This window comes from Oryctolagus cuniculus, chromosome 4 (assembly GCF_964237555.1).
Source record: "Oryctolagus cuniculus chromosome 4, mOryCun1.1, whole genome shotgun sequence".
Taxonomy (NCBI): Eukaryota; Metazoa; Chordata; class Mammalia; order Lagomorpha; family Leporidae; genus Oryctolagus; species Oryctolagus cuniculus.
The window spans coordinates 173,688,257-173,710,379 of NC_091435.1; the positions used below are offsets into that span (position 1 = coordinate 173,688,257).

Sequence of the window (22,123 nt, forward strand, 5' to 3'; positions counted from 1 at the left end):
AACTCCCGTTTGGTTCACGCTCCAAATGCCTACCATAACTGGGGCTAGCTCAGGCTGAAGCTGGGTCTGCAGTCTATGTGGGTGCAGGAACCCAAGGACTTGAGCCATTACCACTGCCTCCTAGGGTCTGCATTAGTAGGAAGCTGGAGTCAGGAACCAGAGCTGGGATTTGAACCCAGGCTCTCTGTTGTAGAATGAGTGCATCTTAAATTCTGGGTGAGGGGCCGGCGCTGTGGTGCAGCGGGTTAACGCCCTGGCCTGAAGTGCTGGCATCCCATATGGGCATTGGTTTGAGACCTGGCTCCTCCACTTCTGATCCAGCTCTCTGCTGTGGCCTGGGAAAGCAGTAGAAGATGGCCCAAGTCCTTCTGGCTCCTGGCTTTGGATTGGCGCAGCTCCAGCTGTTGCGGCCAATTGGGGAGTGAACCAGCGGATGGAAGACCTCTCTCTCTCTCTCTCCCTCCCTCCCTCCCTTCTCTCTGTGTAACTGACTTTCAAATAAAATAAATAAATCTTTAAAAAAAAATTCTGGGTGAAACACCTACTCTGAGACTATAAATTTAACCTTATTTATTTTTGTGCTTGTCTTAAGTGCTGTAAATCCCTAAACTGGAGAAAAGAAAGAAAGATCCTTGGCCAGTAAAGTGCTCTGAGGGGATCCTGCCCTGCCTGGCAGTGACGTGGCTTGAGGTGTAGCACATGAAAGTATTTCCTAATTAAGCACCTTATCAAGGCCTTATCCTCAGGGGGAGGGTACCTCTGACCAGCGTTGAGCTGTGCGTCTCATTAAGTGTCTTGTAATACTTACCTATAAAGTGGACTTTTTTCAAGATTAATTTAGAATAGAATTTCTGGCTAAAATTGGGATATAGATATTATTGACTAATGTGTTTTCTTTGTGTGTTTATTTATTAGGTAAGGCCCAGGAGGTAGAAGCTGAACTTTTGGAAAGCCATCAAGAAGAGACGAATCAGTTACACAAAAAAATTGCCGAGAAAGATGACGACCTGAAAAGAACAGCCAAAAGATATGAAGAAATCCTTGATGTATCTCCTTTCTTTCTTTTGAAGTTTGGCTGTGCTGGATTCCATGCTGGTGTTGCGAATCTCCTCTTTCCAGTGTAGAGTTTGTGGGGCATGATGTTGTATGCACAGGCACTCCCGTACCACATACACATTTACAGTCTGGATTTCTGCCAGCATTGTAGTTCTCTGAGGAGATTCTGCTAACAGTCAGGACAGTCTACTTGGTGGTTACTGAAGCAACAGTGAGTCACTGCTAAAGGGAGGAATGGATGCTTTTTCATGTCTTCCTCACAAATTCAGACTGAACTGTGAAAGCAGCAGGCTAAGAATCTGAGCAGTGGACACTGTGCCTCTGAGTGTGGCTGCGGATTTAGCCGGGATCTTTCTGTGAGGGCCAGTTAGCTTTTCTCCGTCCCTGCCCAACCTGCAGAGGTTGTGTTAGTTTTGGTGGGAGGGTAGGGAAGGAATGCATCAGGCAAATCTATTATATTAATTGGCGTTGCCATTAATAGAATAAAATGAGCCATGAAAACAAGCCATGTATGCTAGTTAGTGCTTTGGACCGTAAGAAGCTTTTCAGATGTAAAACATGCAGCTCATCCTTGGCTAGGTTGTAGGCTCTTTAGTTCCTCCAAGCTGTATTTCTCTGTATGTCAAAACCATTTGATGATCATGAATCCATAAATTGAAGAGTTACGCTTCAGCTAACTAAATGTTAGCCATAGAAGTCTGAGCCAGGAACATATTTAAAAGTGAAATATGAAAAGTGAAGTGACTGAAATTCTAAGATATTGACACATTACTAAAAATGTTACCTCTGTATATAATATTTGAGCTTTAAACTTTATTATGAAAAATTTAAATAATTTCACATCACTTCTTATACCTCCAGATTATATATGTACTAAGTTTAAAAAAAATACTGTTACTTTTTGAATGCTTAGAGTATGCTGGATTTGGAAGATACATTAAAGCTAATTCTACTTTTTTGTTTCCAGAAGGAAAAGCAAGTTTAGAAAAGTTAAGTGATTTCCTTAAAACTTATTAAGTGGTAGAGCAGTAATTCTTCATTAGCCTCACATGATCTAGAAGTAAAAACTTCCACAGAAGGCAACTTAGGGAGGGCAACAGTTACTTATCATGTGCATTTAAGAGAGGGAGCTTCATCTGCAAGGGGGGAGCTGTGCCACAGCTCAGGGTCCCCTTATGATCTGCTTCTCTCCCTGGAATACAGGGCAGCACATAATAGACTTCTTACGTGTCGCTCCCCGCGCAGGCTCGCGGAGGAGCGGCAACGGATTTGCTGTTGTTTCTTTCCTCGGTCCTCCCCGGATTTGCTGCCCCGCCCCCGCCCCTCCGCGGAGGGGCGGCACACCGCCGGCCGGCTCTCTCAGGGGTTCCTCAGGTGTTCCTCCTGCATGGTGTCTCTCTCCTCCTTCATAGTCCTCTTCCACCAATCCCAACTCTGCTGGCGTTCTCCCCCCACGCGCTGAGCACGCTGCTCTCCTCCAGTCAGGGGCAGGATCAGCTCCTGCAGCTTGTTAGTCGAATTGATGAGGCAGCTGTGTGGAAGTTATTTAATCCCTCTCAGTGCCATATGGTGGGAGATCAGATGCATAGAGTTAGTCTTAGCAGTTCCAGTAGTTTAGTCTAGTCTTGGTAATCTCAGTATTTATTTGTCCACAGTCTTAGTACTTATTTGTTTCCTGGGCGACGGGCCCTGCTCCCCACACTTATGGGTCATGACAAATGCCTGTGTGTTGAGGGGTAGAGAAAAGGGAGACAAGTAATAGGTGCTCTGACATGGCTCCTCCTTGAGAATCGTATGTATCTTAGGGAGACAATCTCGAGGCTTCAGGCTTGGAATAGTAGAGCAAGTGGACATGAAAGGGAAGGGTGGGCAGGTCCCTTCTTTTTCCTAAGACCAGGTTGTCAGGTAGAAATAAATGTGAGCCATATTGTAACATTTTCTAGGAGCTGCATTTAAAAAATGAAATAAATGAGTCCAATGCAAAAAAAAAAAAAAACACCATCTTTTCACCATATAATCAATATAAATTATATGTCTATATGTAGACATATATAAATTCTTTGACATCCACAGTGTTTTTACATTTACGAACAATTTAGCCATATTTTTCATGCTCACCAACTAGGTTGAATAGTGACTACTGTCTTGGATAGTTTAGAATGGACTTTGTAATTAAGTAGGCAGTCCTCATCTGATCATCCCTACTATACACTCTATCTCAAAGAATTTTTTAAAATGCAGAGACTCCTGAAAAGGAGTATTAGCAGTTCTTAGCAGATATCATACTGCCTTGATTACCTTTGTCCCATTTAACATTTTCTGGGAATAGAGTTTTTGTATAGGATTTGAATGTACAAGGGTACTTGCAAAAGTTCATGGAAAATGGAATAAGTTTATTTTGGTGCATGAAGTTCAGAAATCCCTCCGTAGTCTTCATAATACACATTTTCCTTGAACTTTTTGAGGCCTTTTCTTATGTTCTGTATTTGTTCCCTGCCTGAAAAGCTGTTAGCAGACTGATGATTTGTTTCAGTGAAGACATTGTAGGATGCTGTATTTTTGTCAACTATTAAAGTAATTCTTTGATTTGTTAATAGCAGACTTGAGCACAGAGACATGTTCATTTTCCTGCCTTTCCTGTCTTAGGTAACATTCTTACTGTTCCCCCATCTTAGGAATTTAGGAACTTTTGTCATCACTGGTTTCCATATGCAGACATGTAGTTGTTGTCCCATATCTGCTTGTGCCCCCAGCACAATATCCAGCACACATTAGACTCATAGTCCTACTGCATGTTCCTCTCCTGAACTGCACGCTGCTACCGCTTGGCTGCCATCTTTGGTCTGGTCTGGTCTGTTGTATTAATTTCCTACCTCATCTTGCCGATGGTCTTCCCCCACCCCAATACATTAATCTGCCCCAGTCTGAAACAAAGGTGTGATCACATGACTTCCCCTCCCAAACGCGCCCAGTGGCTTCCCTTGACTCCTGTGTATCCTGCGTTCCAGACTCCACTCTGCCTTACCCATCCTCATACACCTCTGCTCATCCTTTACTGTGGGCCTGAACTTTGCTTCTCAAACCTGATGAATTAGTGTCTTTTGATATTTTTAAAGAAATTCTTTGAATTTAACTTTTATTTAGAAAAAAGTTTTTGAATCAAATGTAGTCACAACTTAAAGACCAAAATAGTATTTTGGAAATGGTATGTAATGAACATGGCACCCGTTTCTCTTCTCTGTGTTCTGTCCCCTTCTTCCCTCCTCAGGCAGTCATTAGTTTCCTGTGCAGTGTTCCAAGGTTTCCTTATAAAGACAGGGACAAAAAGGAAATATATTCTTAATATTTCCTTTTCCTAATCAGAAGGTAACTTTTTGAGTAAACTTAACCTGAATCATATTTTCTTCTATTTAGTAGGGTTTTTTGGTAATCCCTTAAATATAATTAACTTGCATCTTTCTTCCTTTGATACAAATATAGACCTCTGTATGATAACACGTAATTTTTGGCATATATATTTGCATAGGGATGTGTTGATATTATTTGTCCTGTCCCCTAGACTCTGTCTTGTGGGGCAGAGATTTTGTTCTTTATCTCTAGTCTTGAAAACCTCACCCCATGCCTGGCGCGTCAGATACTTGGGTGACATGGCAGAAAGGGAGGAACCTTTTATTTTAAGATTCGTTTTCTTTATTTGAAAGGCAGAGTGAGAGAGGGAGGGAGAGATGGAGAGAGCAGGGGGGCATGGAGAGAGAGAGAGACCATCTGCTGGTTTATTTCTCAGATGGTTTCAATGGCTTGTGAAGCCAGGAGCCAGAAACCCCATCCTGGTCTCAGATGTGGGCAGCAAGGGCCCAGGTGCTTAGACCATCTGCTGCTGCTTTCCTGGGTGCAACAGCAGGGAGCTGGGTTGGAAGCAGAGCAGCCAGGACTTCAGCTGGTGCTCCAGTGTGGGGTGCCAGTGTCACTGGTGGCGGCTTAACCTGCTGTGCATAACACTGGCCCCAGCAGTGAAGAGTTTGGGAGGAGGGCATGTAACATCTCAAAGGAGGAACTGAGACTCACAAGTGCAGGTGTCGACCTGGTAGCCCAGTCCAGCTCCAGAGCAGTCTCAGTGGAAAGGAGCTCCTACAGCAGCATCAGATGTAAAACTAATTTCTTTCTTTGTTTTTTAATTAAATATTTATTATTTATTATTTAAAAAGCAGAGTTAGAACGAGAGACAGAGAGAGAAAGCTTCCATCCATTGGTTTACTCTCTAAATGACCACAATGGCCAGAGCCAGGAGCTTATTCCAGCATAGTCGTCGCTGGAATCTCACTTTGCTTGTATTGAGAGAGTTGGTTGGTTTTGATTAGTTTAAGAAAGTTTTATGACAAAGTAGTATTTAAAATTAGTTTCCCTAGTGTTCTGTGGTTCATTGCCTCATTTTGTGCCGTGGGGCTGTGTTTGTTTTCGAGAAGGCCAGTGCTTCTTTCTGGCACGCCAGCACCTGTTCAATCAGATTCCTTCCTGTTAAGTCCCTTACTCAGCAAACACTTGTCTTCATTCCTCAGATCAGATCAATATTCCACTTCCCAGTGTTCTTTAGCACAAAGGTTATTGCAAGATTTATAGAATGAGGAGAGGGCTGGGTTGTTCTGCACAATACATCACAATTCCAAGACAAATGAAGGGATGCAAACATGGCAGCAGCCTTTTACATGTGTGGTCCAGGCAGAGAGAGGATGGTTTGAGGCCAGATTTTGTAGGATCATTGGGCCAATAAGTCACATGTTTCTTTTTCTCATTGAGCCTGCTTTTGTTTTGTTTTGTTTTCAAAGTTCAGGGCAATTGGAGACATTGCATTGGTTATCAGCATATTGGACAGTACTTTTTTTTTTTTTTTTTTTTTTTCCAAGAACAGATTTTAAACAATTTATCCCAAAGAACTGTGGGTATGATCTGGGGGCAGATGGACAGGAAATATGCAGATGTGCTGAACAGGACAAAGGAGCATCTGTTGATTTATACAGTCTATCCGAAGAGTGGACACTCCTTAACTGCTTGTTGATTTATACAGTCTATCTGAAGAGTGGACACTCCTTAACTGCTTGTGACCAATGTGTTGCCAGCTGGTTGGACAGTGCTGTGTATAGAAATGTCTGTTTAGTTATTTTTATTTTTATTTGACAGATAGAGTTAGACAGTGAGAGAGAGAGAAAGAGAGAGACAGAGAGAAAGGTCTTCCTTCCATTGATTCACCCCCCCAAAATGGCTGCTACGGCCGGAGCTATGCTGATCTGAAGCCAGGAGTCAGGTGCCTCCTCCTGGTCTCCCACATGGGTGCAGGACCTAAGCACCTGGGCCATCCCTCAGTGCCTTCCCAGGCCACAGCAGAGAGCTGGACTGGAAGAGGAGCCACTGGGACTAGAACCCGGCACCCATATGGGATGCCGGCGCCACAGGTGGAGGATTAACCAAGTGAGCCACGGCGCCGGCCCCTGCTAGCTTATTTTAATGAATGTTTTCTGGACATTGAATCTCAGTACAGGATAGGCAAAGGTCTTCAAGTATAGGATCTGTGTGGTAGTTCTGTCACAACGCTCTCTCATACCCCATTTGTTGTTTAAGTCCGGGGACCCCATTTTAAAGGAGGAAAAACAGATTAATGAGCTTAGCAGGGTGAGGACAAGAGGTATTGAGGGTGGGAAAAGTGATACCCTAGGAATGGAGAGCAGCACTGGAAAGAGCTTGGAGTTCTATGCAGGGCGTGAAGGAAAGTGTTTAGATTGTGGTAATGATTAAAATAAAACCAGTAATATGTGTCTCAGAAGCTTGTGTTCATTCTCTGTGCCATGTTTCCTGCGTATAATTTTTTTGGGTGTTTGTTTATTAACACTTTTTTTTAATCTTAAAGGCTCGTGAAGAAGAAATGACTGCCAAAGTAATGGACCTGCAGGTTCAGCTTGAGGAGCTGCAGAAAAAGTACCAGCAGAGGCTGCAGCAGGAGAGCCCTGGCAGTGATACCGTGAGCGCTGTTTGAGTTTGCTGCGTGTTTTTGAAATCACTATCATGTGCATGATACCTGCCAACTCGCCTACTAACATATGTGTTATCTCATTTCTCCCCTACTAACATATGTATTATCTCATTGCTCGCCTACTAACATATGTATTATCTCAGTCCTAACAAAAATCTTTTGAAAGAGATTTTTTGCCTTCATTTTACAGACAGGGAAACTAAGGTTCCAAGAAGTTAAATGTTTATTTATTACATAAAGTCGGTTACTAAAATAGCAATTTTCTGTACAGCCAGTTAGTTACATGGATCATTTTCCCAAAATGCAGACTTATTTCCTTTATAAAGGGCTCTGTTGTGCTGTGCCACTTGGTAGGCATATCAGTTAGGAGCACTGGCCCGGGGCTGGTGTTGTGGCACAGCAGGGTGGACTGTAGCACCCTATGTTGCAGCAGTGAATCGAATCCCAGTTGTTCTGCTTACGATCCAGCTTCCTGCTGATGTGCCTGGGAAGGCAGCAGATAATGATCCAAGTCCATGGGCCCTGCCCCATGTGGAAGGTCAGAGCGTAGCTCCTGGCTCCTGGCGTCAGCCTAACCCAGCTCTGGGTATTGTGGCCGTTTGGGAAGTGACCCAGCAAATGGGAGTGTTTCTCTCTCTCTCTCTCTCTCTCTCTCTCTCTCTCTCTGTCTCCCTCTTCATCTCCCTCTCCCTCTCTCTCTCTCTTTCTACTTTGCAAATAAAATTTTAAGATAAAGAAGAAAAGTTCAGGTTTAAAAGCAAATACTTTTATTGATTTCATTTATTGATTTCATATTGCTGTTTAAAATTTTTCTTTACTAATAGACTTTATGGTATACATTTATTTCTTTTCTTTTTCCTCTTCAGGTGACAATTATGGAGCTACAGGTAAGGCTGGTTCTTCATTAAATTTGGCTGAAGATAGTGCATCTTCAGAGCTTCTCTGTTGTACATGTGTATAATAAGACGGTGTTAACCAGGAGAAATGACCAGACAGTACAGAAATGTGTCCAGGTGATGATGAAACCCATATGCTTTTCAAATCTTTATTCTTTCAGACACAGCTAGCACAGAAGACTACTCTGATCAGTGATTCAAAGTTGAAAGAACAGGAGTTCAGAGAACAGGTAGAGGCTAATTGGTGCCTTTTATTTTTAATTAAATTTATGATGATGTGTGCACTTCTCATGTAGCTAATTTTTGAAAAACATCTGATTTAACAGTTGACTTTGAAATTCTTTTGTATAAGAAATTTCATTTCCAAATCTGAAAGTGTTACATTTGATGTTGTTTCTGTAAATTCACAATCACATGTATTTGTATGAGAACCTTTGCATCCTGCTGTTTCCAGTACTTATTGTTTTAATACAATTTGGAATAACTTAAGTTCTAAAAAGGAGCATGTTTTTGTCTTCGTTTTACCAGTGGGGAAAGTTGACATCAGCCATTAGTGCTAGTGGCTAAATTTTCCTAATTTAATATGATTTGTTCCTATATTATCTCTGGACAATACATCTAAATCATTTTAAACCTTCAAGAATGAACAAGTATGTGTGCACCAGTCATATGTGTGTCTGTAGTATTTGTTGTTTATTAAAACCTTTCTCTAAACTTTGAAGAAACAGTGGCCCAAGTCAGAGGCTAGGTTTAAGGATGAATCACCAGAGATTTTTGTAGTTCTCTTAAAATTTATACAGACTTAGATCTTGATAACTGTTGAAACTGGGTGATGGTTGGATAGACAGACAATAATTGTGCTGTACTTTGAGTATATTTGAAAATTTTCATAATAATTTTCAAAATTCACAAAGATGGCCGGTGCCGCGGCTCACTAGGCTAATCCTCTGCCTTGCGGCACCGGCACACCGGGTTCTAGTCCCGGTCGGGGCGCCAGATTCTGTCCCAGTTGCCCCTCTTCCAGGCCAGCTCTCAGCTGTGGCCCGGGAGTGCAGTGGAGGATGGCCCAAGTGCTTGGGCTCTGCACCCCATGGGAGACCATGGGGTGAAGCACCTGGCTCCTGCCATCGGATCAGCGCAGTGTGCCGGCCGCAGCGGCCATTGGAGGGTGAACCAACGGCAAAGGAAGACCTTTCTCTCTGTCTCTCTCTCTCTCACTGTCCACTCTGCCTGTCAAAAAAAAAAAAAAAAATTCACAAAGATGCTAAGTCTCTATGTCATTTTATTTTTTCTACTTCTCAAGTGGTTTATCTTTTTCCATCTATATCAAGATTGCTGCTTTAAAATTTTCTTATTTTAGCATCTTCAAATCTTCAAAACTGTTTTATCATTAGCAATTTTTGTTATTTTTATTGTAGTAATATACATATAAGGTAAAACGTACTGTTTTAGTAGTGTTAGAGTACACAATTCATTGACATTTGGTTCACACACAATGTTGTGAAACCATCATTATCATTGTTCTGTTTCATCACCCCAAAAAGAAATTCCATGTCCATTTTGTAGTACCTTCTTCCCCAGCCTCTGGCAGCCACTGGCCTGCTTTCTGTCTCTCTGGATTTGCCTCTCCTGAGCATCTCATATAGACAGAGCCATGTGATACCTGCCTTTCTGTGTCTGGCTTCTTTTACTTAGTTTAACGTTTTCTACATTCACCAGTGTTGTGGCCTATTTAAATACTTCACTCCGTTTTGTGACTGAATACTAGCCCATGTTATGGGCAGATAACATTTCCTTGATCCATTCATCAGTTTTTGAATATTTGGGTTGTTCCCCCTTTGGCTGTTGTGACTAGTGCTGCTAGGAACATTTGTGTTCAAATTTTTGTTTGCCATTCTTTTGGATGTATATGCCCAGGAGTGGAATTGCTAGTAATTCTGTATTTAGCTTTCTGAGAACTTGCTAAGCTGCTCTCCAAAGCTGTGTACCATTTTACATTACCATCAACAGAGCAATGGTGTCCAGCAGCTTTTTATATGCCTGTTGGCCCTTTGCATCACTTTTTTTGAGCAATGTCTGTGAAGTCCTTTGCCCCCATTTTTCAGTTGATTTGTTTATCTTTTGTTGTGAAGTTTTCTGTACTGCCTGTATGTTCCAGGTGGGGTCTGTCACCAGATGTATGAGTTGCAATCTTTTCTCCCCTTCTGTAGGTTGTCTTTCACTTCTTGACGGTACCCTTTGAGACACTGATCTTAATAAGGTCTAACTTACTTAGTTTTTGTTTCTTGTGTTTTTGGTGTCGTATCTAAGAAACCATTTGTTCTAATTTTATCTGTTTTTAGTGTTAAAAATCTAGTGACCATAACATTCCTTTTTCCTTACATATAGTGTTCAAAAGAGTCCTAAGATGCCGTTTGTTATTTTTAGATTCACAATTTAGAAGACCGTTTAAAAAAATATGAAAAGAACATATATGCCACAGCTGTGGGGACACCTCACAAAGGTAAGAAAGATTTCTCGTGTTGCCCACAGTTCTCTCTTATTGGTGGGCTTACAGATGATTTTTATGTATGTCTTTGCTAATTTATAGTTTTTCTTATTTTAAATTATTTTTTCTTAATTGACAAAAGTATATGTATTTATCATGTGCAGCATGTTTTGAAATATGTATTTGTGGGGCCAGCGCTGTGGTACACTAGGTTAATCTTCTGCCTCCAGCACCAGCATCCCCTATGGGCACCGGTTCTAGCCCCGGTTGCCCCTCTTCCAGTCCAGCTCTCTGCTGTGGCCTGGGAGGGCAGTGGAGGATGGCCCAAGTGCTTGGGCCCTGCACCTGCATGGGAGACTGGGAGGAAGCTCCTGGCTCCTGGCTTTGGATTGGTGCAGCTCCAGCCGTGGCGACCATTTGGGGAGTGAACCAACAGAAGGAAGACCTTTCTGTCTCTCACTGTCTGTAATTCTACCTGTCAAATAAATAAATAAAGTCTTAAAAAAAAAAAAAAAGAAATATGTATTTGTTGTGGAATGGCTAAGTTGAACTAATTTTTAACATGTATATGCCTCACACACCTTTTTGTGAGAACACTCAATCTGAGTGATTTTTAGAATTTGATACTTTGGGGCCTGGCGAAGTGGCACAGCAGGTTATGCCTCTACCTGTGATGCTGGCATCCCATAGGGGCGCAGTTGGAGTCCCGAGTGCTTCTCATCCCGCTCCCTGATGGTGCTCCTGGGAAGCCTGGGAGTGCTTGGGCCCCTGCACAGATGTGGGAGACCCAGAGGAAGCTCTGCTTTGGGCTACTCGGCCCCTTCCATTGCCAGCATCTGGGAAATGAACCAGTGGGTGGAAGATATCTCTCTCTCTTTCTAACTCTAGCTTTCAAATAAATAAATAATTCTTTAAAAAAAAAAAAAAGAAAAGGAATGATACATTTTTAGAAGCCGTGTCAACATGGTAGAGGTGTATCTAACCGTAACTTTGTATCCTTTGAAGAAATCTCCCCTGCCCCCACCGTAGCCCCCTTCACAGTGCCCTCTAAGTTCATCCACATTGTAGAAAAGGGCAGGACATCTGTTTTAAGGCTGAGTAATATTCTATCAGGACTTTTTTTTAAAATAATGAATTTATTCTGCCAATAACAGTAAGTTTTAAGGAAAGAATGATGGTCATCCAAAACAAAAATTGATGCACACTTGTTTAAAACAGGAAAAGCAGTCAGCGCTGTGTCCTCATGTGAGTAAGCTTCAGGTTCCCACTTCAGTCTGCACTCTCCAGATGGACCCCGCTGACCGCTTGTGTGTACTTCTCCAGATGCCTCTGTGTTGTGCTTATTAAATCCACTGCACGTTTTCATACACATACACACTCCTCCATGTTTTAGATGGTTCTTGTGTTTTATTCTTACAGTAATGCTATAAATCAGTAATGTAAAGGTTTAAGGAGAAATAATGTCATAAAAATTTGTACAATCAAGATGGGGAAGAATATTTTTCTCTAAGTCTATTAACAGACTTTTCCACTTACAGAGAGCTTTAAAGATGAGCTTTACATAGTTACTGCTTTGAGATAATCATGATCTCTGGTAACCTCTTAACAACCTTTCTATAAAGTTCAGTTTTACCGCTTCTTGGTGCTAATGGTTTTTATTGTTGTGCTAGGTGTTTTCTGAAACTTTGTGTTTTCTTATGGGAGGCACAGGGCATGGATCAAAACCCAAAACCATTTAGCATTTTGTTTCTTTTCAGTTTTTTTTTTTTTCTTAATTTATTCGAGAGGAAGAGAGCGAGTTCACATCTGCTGGGTTACTCACTAGAGGTCTGCAGCAGCTGGAACTCGGCCAGGCCAAAGCTGGGAGCCAGGAACACCCAGTCTGCCATGTGGGAGGCAGGGACCCGCCGCTTGAGCCGTCCCCCGCTGCCTCCCAGGGTGTGCATCAGCAGGAGACTGCATGTGGGAGGAGAGCCAGGGCGTGCACCCAAGTGCTCCGAAATGTGACATGTGTGTCCAAGCCGTGGCGGTTTTGTCTTATTGCTATGTAATAGCAGTTACACAGCTGTTATATATTTAATTACATATAGATAATATAAATCATTTATAATTAAATTTAGATTGCTTACAATGGCTCAGTACTGTACAGAAAAAAGCAAAACCAACCTGGAAGTTTCCCATGCTCATTATAGAGGTGATTCCTGCTGCAAAGAGTATTAGGTATAGCAAAGTCACCGTGTGAGATTGTCAGCATAGAACTATGCCGATCAGTGCTGACAGTGCTTAGAGAATAGTGTAGATTTTTCTTGTTAGTTTCAACTCAAGAATTTCCCCATTTTTAATTAGTTTTAAGAATATATATGTTTATTTTATTTTATTTTATTTTGACAGGCAGAGTAGACAGTGAGAGAGAGAGACAGAGAGAAAGATCTTCCTTTTTCTGTTGGTTCACCCTCCAATGGCCGCTGTGGCCGGCGCACCGCACTGATCTGAAGCCAGGAGGCAGGTGCTTCTCCTCGTTTCCCACACGGGTGCAGGGCCCAAGGACTTGGGCCATCCTCCACTGCACTCCGGGGCCACAGCACAGAGCTGGCCTGGCAGAGGAGCAGCCGGGACAGAACTGGCGCCCTGACCGGGACTAGAACCCGGTGTGCTGGCGCCACAAGGCAGAGGATTAGCCTAGTGAGCTGTGGCGCCGGCCTGTACATTTTATTTAAATTTTATTATTTGAAAAAGAAGTAACAAAGTGATCTGCATGTTTAAAATAACAAAGCTTTGCTCTCTCAAAAATGAAAAGCATTTTAAATTCTTGGAGTTGTATAAATAGAGGAATAAATTATGGATCATTATATTTTAAAGAAGAGATAAGTACTATATTATTATTATTTAGTTCTGTAGAACTGTGTACTTGCAGAAAGTGATTTGAGTGAATTGAGTTTTCTAGAAGTACATGCTTTTAAAAATGAGGAGCAGGGTCCAGCATTGTGGTGCAGCAGGTTAAGCCACCACCTGGGACACTGGCATCCCTTAGGAGTGCCGGTTCCAGCCTTAGCCACTCCTTTTCTGATCCAGCTCCCTGCTAATGTACCAAATGCTGCTAATGGGAAAGCAGTGGAGGAAGGCCCAAGTGCTTGGACTTCTGCCACCCACACGGGAGACCAGGATAGAGTTCTGGGCTCCTGACTTCTGCCTGATCCACCCCCGGCTGCTGTTGTGGCCACTCTGGGGAGTGTACCAGTGGCTGGAAGACCTCTGTCTGTTTGTCTCTCTCTTTCTCTCACTCTGCCTGTAAGATGAATAAATCATAAAAAAGAGAGAGGAGTGGGCATTTGACTTAGAGATTAAGGCACAGGTTAGGATGTCTGCGTGTCACGTCAGAGTAACTGAGTTCACTTCCTGGCTTCAGCTCCTGACTCCAGCTTCTTGCTAAGGCACACCCTGGGAGCCAGCAGTGACGGCTCAGTAGCTGGGTCCCTGCCACCCAGTGGGTGACCTGGACTGTCTTCCTGGCCCCTGGCTTCGGCTCTGGCCCAACCGTGGCTGGTGCAGTCATGAGGGGGGTAAGCCAGTGGATGGCAGCTCTCTTTCCTCCCGTCAGTCTCTGTGTCTGCATCTCAGCTAAATAAAAGAAAACCAAAAAGTGAAATATGCCAGGTGGGTGCCTGTAGTGTAAGTCCCGCATGTGAGGCCTGGAGCCCCAGGCACCCACCGTTCGCTGTGGTGACTTCTGAGGCCTCTGGCTCCTCCGCAGTCTTCACTCTGCTCTCAGGTGAACGGTGCTCTACGCTAGAATGTGAGTAGTTCCGTCTTAACAAATTAACGTTAGTGCTGCACGTGTTTCAGCCACACAGGAATAACGTTCTAGTGTATGTATTCTAGGTAACTTTTTTTCACCCAAGGTTATGATTTGGAGGTTCTGTGAAGTGTGAAGCTACAGTGTAGCCATTTTTGATGCTGAGTGTAGTAACGATACATTGTATCCTTAGTCAACACTTTGTCTATTGGTAGACATTTGAATTGTCTCAGGTTTGCTTGTTATGAGCAGTATACCTATGTGGACATTGACTTGGGGTATGCGCGCGCAGTTTTGCCCAGGACGTATTGCTCGGAATTGGCTGTTGCTGTGTCGTGGACTGTTCTTGTCTGCTGCTTAGCAGCTTCACCACGTCCTGCCAAGCTGCCGCAGCCGGTGCTTATTCCCTGTCCTGCTGGGACACGGCCTCCGGCGTTTCACCTCTTCACAGGTGCTGGGTGTGTCTGACCTTTAAGGACACCTTATCTGGTTCATTCATTTGCTTTTCTTTTTCTTTTTTTTTTTTTTTAAAGATTAATTTATTTATTTGAAAGTCAGAGTTACACAGAAAGGAGAGAGAGAGAGGTCTTCCATCCGCTGGTTCACTCCCCAGATGGCCGCAACGGCCGGAGCTGCGCCCGCCAATCCCAGGCCTGGAGCCAGGAGCTTCTTCTAGGTCTCCCACACGGGTGCAGGGGCCCAAGCACTTGGGCCATCTTCCACTGCTTTCCCAGGCCATAGCAGAGAGCTGGAAAGGAAGTAGAGGTGTGGGCACTGCAGGCACTGCAGGTGTGGGCACTGCTACGCCCCAGCGCCAGCCCCTAGTGTGTTTTATTGTGCAGCTCAGCCACAAATTTCTTACCCTTTCCCAGTCAGTGACTATGTAGCCTCTGTCTCGTTTTGGGGTACTGTGACTTCAGCCGCAATGAACACTCACAAGGAAGTCTTGATGTGAGCATACTTTTTCATTTCTCTTAGGTAAATATTTGGAAATGAAGTTGCCAGGATTTGTCATTGATTGAATGAGCATACATTTTAAAATGTTTTAATATTGATGTTGTAGAATGTTACTATAAGGAAATCCTTTTTTTTTTTATAAGAATAGTTCTAAGAACTAAATGAGAGGCAGAGTTACAGAGAGAGAGAGAGAGAGACAGAGAGAGAGGTCTTCCATCCTCTGATTCACTCCCCAAAAGGCGACATCAGATGGAGCTGGGCCGATCCAAAGTTAGGAGCTTCTTCTGGGTCCCCTATGCAGGTGCAGGAGCCCAAGCACTTGTGCCATCTTTCACTGCTTTCTCAGGCCATAAGCAGAGAACTGGATAGGAAGAGGAGCAGCCAGGACACAAACTGGCACCCATATGGGCAGAGGCTTAGCCTTCTGTGCCACAGTGCCAGCCACTAAAGAAATCCTTTATGGTTATTGTTTTTGTGTCTCACTTACATTTTTCCCACACTCACTGTCATAAAGTTGTGCTCCTGTATTCTCATTTTCAAAATTCAAGTCTTTAATTCCTCTGGAATTGACTTTTTAATGCATATCTCTTTTTTTAAAGATTTATTTATTTGAGAGTTGAAGTTATAGACAGGGGAGATGGGGAGAGAGGTCTTCCATCCATTGGTTCACTCCCCAAATGACTACAACGACTAGAGCTGGGCCAATCTGAAGCCAGAAGCCAGGAGCTTCTTCCAGGTTTCCCACATGGGTGCAGGGGCCCAAGGACTTGGGCCATCTTCTGCTACTTTCCCAGGCCCTAAAAGAGCTGGATGGGAAGAGGAGCAGCCGGGACTAGAGCCAGCGCCCATATGGGGTGCCGGCACCACAAGCAGAGGATTGACCTACTGTGCCACAGTGTCGGCCCCAACAAATTTGCTGTTTTGATTACTGTAGCTTTGTGTTAAGTTTTGAGGTCTACAAGTATGAATCCTCCAACTTTGTTCCTTTTGAAGATTGGCTATTCTTGGTTCCTTCAGTTTTCATGAGTCTTAGGATCAACTGGTCGATTTCTGCGAAGAAACCAGATAGGATTTCAGTAGGGAGCCCGTGGTGTCTGTAGAGCAGTTTGGGTGTTTTGTCGTCTCAGCAACGTTAAATCTTCTAATGCATGAATATGAGGTGTCTCTCCATTTATTTAGGTGTTTTAAATTTCTTTCAATAGTGTTTTGTAATTTCAAAATGTAAGTTTTGCATTCTTTGGTTAAATTTATTTCTAGTAATCGTATTGTTTTGATGCTATTTTAACTGAAATTACTTTTTAAATTTGATTTTCAGATTGTTCACTGCAGGTGTGTCAAAAAAGATTGATTTTTGTACATTGATCTTGTGTCTTGTAATACGGTTGAACTCAACAATTAGGTTCTTAGTGGATTTCTTAGAATTTTCTATATGCAAGATCATATTATCTGCAAATATAGTTTTATATCTTAAAAAAAATCATTTGAGAGAAATGGAGGCAGATATACAGAAAAAGATCTTCCACCTGCTCAGTGATTCCTCAAATGCCCACAACAACCAGGGCTAGCCTAGGCTTAAACCAGGAATTGGGAACTCAATCCAGGACTCCAAGATGGGTGGCTGTGGCTGAAGTATTGTGCCGTCATCTGCTGCCTCCCAGAGTGTGCATTAGCAGGAGGCTGGAGTTGGAAGTGGAGCCAGGTCTCAGACCCAGGCACTCCGGTCTGGAGGGGTGTACCAGGCAGTGTCAAATGGCTGTGCTGAGTGCCTGTCTCATGGTTTTATTTCTTCAGTATTGTCCTTTCTTCTTTAAACATTTCAAACATAGTTAACTTTTAAATTATAATTCTAATATCAGGATCTTTTTGAAGTTAAGTCTGGCTACTGTTTTGCTAATTCTTACTCATAAAGGCTTGTCTCCTATGGTGTGAGTTTTTTTTCTTTTCTTTTCTTTTCTTTTCTTTTCTTTTCTTTTCTTTTCTTAATAGTTCATTTGGCTGAAAATAACCTGTGTTTGTTCATCTGGAGGGTCCTAGATCTTAAGGATTTTGTCAAAGAGGATTTACATTTTCTTTATCCTTCAAGGGGTTTATTTTCTTAGTTTTAGAATTTCTGGCCTAAAATTCTGACTTGGAGCCCTGAGAGGAGATCCGTGGTCACATATTTCAGGGGATGGGTTTCCTGGTCAGTTAGCTTTCCGCCAGCAGAGTTCCTGGTTTACATCAGAACCTGTATTTCAGCCTCCCACTTTGCAAGATCTCCCAGCCAGTTGCTTGTTTCTTAGCATAAACTCCAGGCGTCTGCAGATTCCTGTCTGCCTTGCCATTACTTCTGTGATTTCATTTACTTCCGTTCCTCCACCCCCTGAGGGATTTCCTGTGATCTTGGAGTGTTTCAAGCATCTAGATGTTTCTTGATAGCAGAGGGCTTTTCAGATTATCCAGTATGATATGCTGCTAGAAGTGGATGCAAGTAATGCATAGTTCTGAATTTACTCAGGTTAAAGTTAGCATGACTTCATATACATCAATATTTTATGCACTTTTGTCTATCCTGTGTTTAAACTTGACTTAAACTAAGTGCTTTTCGATTTGGAATACTGGAAAAAATAGAATACTGTTCTGATGTATTAAATTCTAAATGAAATAAAAGTGGTTGTTAATTTTAGTCATTGTGGAATATCTGAAGCCAAACACATAATATTTAGAAGAGAAGTACTGATGTGAAAGAACCCTTACACTACCTATACAGACTTTCAAAATTGTTGTGCCAGGAAGAGGAGGATGTATATGTGAAGCAAACTTGTAATAATTCTTGTTTTTACTTCCAAGAGTGAAATACCAATTGGAATGTTTCAGTGCCTATGTATGTATACAATATAATACAGTGCAGTATAATATTATTAATAAAAAACAGGCCCCCTTTCCTTGTTCCCTTGATTGTTTTTAGTTTGTTTTCTGAGTAATAAATAGTGTATCTGGTTTTGTCTTTACAGGTGGCAATTTATACCATACTGACGTATCGCTCTTTGGAGAACCTACCGAGTTTGAGTATTTGCGAAAAGTACTTTTTGAGTATATGATGGGTCGTGAGACTAAGGTATAAATCCTGTCTGGTAGTTTGGTATATGGCTGAATTGAAAAGGAAATATGTTCCACTGTTGATACATATGTTGATACCGTATGTTTGCTGTTATGCTATCATAGGCAGTAGGTAATTATGTTGCTGTTCTTGGCTTGGAAAAGTGAATTGGCAGATCTTGCTCATGTTTGTTACATTTATAAAGTACAAGTTTTTAAAATGCTGTTTGATATGCTAAATACCAAAATTTAAAAATTCATTAACTTGAGACTATTTTGTAAAGTGTGTCTATTCTTGCTTGGATTTTAAAGTCGGGAGAATAGAGTCCTCTATCAAGGAGACTAGGGTATTGTGGCTAATCCTGAAAATTGTCGTAATTTAGAATGGGTACTTAGGAAGATTTAGAACTGCTTTTTCATTTCTGCGCATTTGGAATAGTGATCCTTTTTAAATTACCACATCATGTAAGGAATAATGTGTAGCTAATTGGTTTGCTAGAGTGTTATATTTATTGTAAGGTCCTTGAGTGTTAAGTCTTATCTTTTCCTTACTTGTGTCCTAAAAAGAGCCTGTGTTGGACATGTGACAGTGTATCTTGAATAGATTGATATCTTTTAGGGAAATTCATGAGCCTTTGTCAAACAAAATTTTTTCACTTAAAGCACTTTCTGTTCTTAATATTGTTACAGCATTTTACCTTTGTGAAATTTTATGTTGTCTATTTACTGTGGTTTTCTGTCTGTAGAAGCAGTTGATGTTTTCACTGAAGTCTGTGTGGGGTTCCTGGATTACAGGGTTTTAAGCCGGCTCCGGAATTGATTGGGCAAACATTCAAAACCTAAAAAGCAAGGGCAAAAGAAAATATCTTAAAAGAATGCCATGAATTTATAGGTTGGAAACTTCTGTAAACACCCAGAGTTCCAGGACTAGGAATCATTTGGATCCATATCATGTGCAAAAATCACATTTGATAGCATCGTGTAGTTTTCAGATTGAAGTTATAGCTGGTATGATCGTGTATGTGTGTCACAGGAGGGGTATATTAATCCACAGTTACTCATTGTCTCTTTTCTTAAGGATTTTTTAAAAGTCAAAAGGAGCCCAAATTAATTTTCACTTCTCTTATTAAATTGATGAGATAACATTTTCTCTTGTTATGTCCTTACTGGATATAAAGTAGCAGCCTGTACTTGAGGCAGGATAAGAATAACATTATCTTTTTTTAAAAAAAGATTTCTTTATTTGAAAGAGTTTCAGAGAGAGAGGGAGAGAAAAAGATCACTCCCCAGATGGCCGCAACAGCCAGGACAGGGCCAGGAGCCTGGAACTTCTTCTAGGTCTCTCATGTAGGGGCAGGGATCTAAGGACTTGGGACACCTGCTGCTGCTTTCCCAGGCCATTAGCAGGCAACTAGATTGGAAGTGGAGCAGCCAGGACATGAACTGGTACCAGTATAGATGCCGGCATTGCAAGTGGCAGCTTAACCTGCTGCACCACGATGCTGGCCCCGGATAAAATTATCTTGTTACCTCATCAGGGATGGGAAGAAGAGGCATACGTATTTAAAAAACCTTCCCAGAAGTTTAGTTACCTTGGTTCATTAGTGCATCTAAAGCTTTGATGCAAGTATCGTTGCCATAAAAGTAATATAATTTGGAGCCAGTGTTGTAGCAAAACAAGTTAAGCCACTGCCTGCAGCGCTGGCACCCCCATATAGGCACTGGTTCAAATCCTGGATGCTCCACTTCTGAGCCAGCCACCTGCTAATGTGCCTGGGAAAAGCAGTGGAAGATGGGCCAAGTCTTTGGGCCTGTGCACTCATGTGGGAGACCCGGAAGCTCCTGGCTTCGGCCTGGCCCAGCCCTGGCTATTGCAAATACATAAATCTGTAGGGAGAAAACAAAGTAGTTTAACTTTCTGCTGATGTGTAAAGCAGAGATGGCCCCAGCCTGCTTTTCTGGAGACTGAATGTCAGATGAGATGTGCACAGAGTTGGAGTTCCACAGAGCAGGACCCAGCTCCAGCCTGGCTGCATTCTAGGGTGGTGCCGCTTCAGCCACATGCGCTGTGCAGTCAGATTAGAGCGTGAAGTGAGAGGCAGCTGGAGAGATGCCCCCGGCACGTGCAGCCATATCTAATCCTGGCTGCTGTCTCTGGCCTTTGTCTTTAGCATCCATTGTAGAAAAATGCAGAGTAGTCTGCCACCTCATTTTATGGGTCAGTGTTGAAAGTTGGCAGCAGGTACTCAGTTTAACTTACTGCCCATTTATTAGCACTTACCCACAGTACCCTTTATTTATCATCATGATGGTTAGTAAGACGAGAGTGTCGCCATCCCTGACTTTAAGGAGTCGTCCATATTGAAAGAAAGTGGAGCTGTTCTCGGATCACCCTGTGTGAGAGAGTGCAAGAGCAGTATGTGAGGAACTGAGCCCTCGTGTTCATGTGGGCGAGGTGCTGTATAAGCTGGGCTCTAGGAGGGAAGGGTAGACTTTGATGGATGAGATACAAGGTCCTCCACAGGAAATGGACCGTGGGTTTCTGGAATGAGAAGTCAGCTGGTCCAACTGAGAAACTGGACCTGTGAGATAGAAGTGGGCCCCTTCAGGCTGTGCAGGGTGTGGAGGGCCTTGAATGTTCTCAGAGTTTGACCTGAAGGTACTGGGGAGAGGCTAGCCCGGAACGTTTCTGAGGAGAGTGACAAGACTAGGGATGTGTTTAGGCACGCCTTTAGCCAGTTGCCTGATTTCTGTGCATTAACGAAGAATTTGGAGTGGAGACCAGACTGCGGTTTACAGTGAGCCGGAGTGTGTTGTGGCCTCTGCACTTCAGTTACCATTGGCAGTTGTTTCTCGTCTGGCAGGCTCGGCGTCACCTCACCTGTGTTTCTTCATCTGCTTCTGCACAGTGTTCTCTGGTTTATGAGGCCAGTGACTTTTTTAAAGATCGCAGTTGTTGTACGGATTCTTGGAGTATGCAGTTAAACAGGCTCTCCTTGCTTCTGTCCTTGCACTTTCTTTTTCTTGGGTTTGGATGCTCCATACTGCTGTTGATCCTTATTTTCTGTAAAAAGTGTGTTTCATCTGGAGGTTAATTGAGGAAGACTGGCGGGAAAGGTCCCTTCTAAGGCAGATGGCTGGTTTGAGCTTTTCCTTACTTCCCAGGAGTATCTGAGGATCTGGAATGGCGAGCAGGCAGTCTGACTTCTTCCCCGGGTGCGTCAGGAGCCTGTGCTTCTCCACTGAAGTGTTTTCTGCAGGCCGGGGCTGAGCTCTCAGTCTGTATGCAGATTCTGGATCACTGATGACATTGCTGTTTACTGCTGTCTGGAAATGTGGAGAGACAGCGAAGCAAAGTTAAAACCATGCTTGTTCATTCACGTGTATGTGGTTTCACGGTGAATGTAAATGGACTTTTTGGAACTTTGAGTTTATGTGCTATTGAGATAGAGCAATGTTCCCTATATTTGTAAAGCCCTAAATTCAAAATTTTTGGTACTTCCTAAAGATAAACTTCCTATGGAGGATGCAGGAAGTTGCTCCAGGGCATATACGGAAAGAAAATGTTGGAATAATAACTACTAAGTATTTTGCTTGCCATTGCATGCCACATGTATACTTGGTTTCTAGACTTTTAGTACATGAGATACTGTCCATCTAGGCAATACAATTTAAATACAGTTTGAGGGTTTTGGAATTCTACAACAACTAAGTAGCTTTAAATGGTATTTTGAATGCTTTTTAAAAATATAATCATGAAAATAGCAGAGGCAAAGATAAAGAGGAGAATGAGGGCTGACACTAAATCATGCCCTGTGTGGGGTTTGGGATTG

General features: G+C 42.6%; 1 protein-coding gene across 7 annotated transcripts in view; it reads left to right on the forward strand.

Annotated features, from left to right (window-relative positions):
* GOLGA4 (golgin A4) overlaps nucleotides 1–22,123 on the forward strand; it is a 125,089-nt gene that overhangs the window by 96,003 nt on the left and 6,963 nt on the right. For all 7 annotated transcript variants that reach the window (XM_051858951.2, XM_051858947.2, XM_051858948.2 and 4 more), the window contains 6 exons: nucleotides 916–1,046; nucleotides 6,956–7,066; nucleotides 7,945–7,965; nucleotides 8,136–8,204; nucleotides 10,402–10,477; nucleotides 18,206–18,309. In XM_051858951.2, the coding sequence (XP_051714911.2) occupies nucleotides 916–1,046; nucleotides 6,956–7,066; nucleotides 7,945–7,965; nucleotides 8,136–8,204; nucleotides 10,402–10,477; nucleotides 18,206–18,309 (512 nt within the window). The remainder of the gene's footprint in view (nucleotides 1–915; nucleotides 1,047–6,955; nucleotides 7,067–7,944; nucleotides 7,966–8,135; nucleotides 8,205–10,401; nucleotides 10,478–18,205; nucleotides 18,310–22,123) is intronic.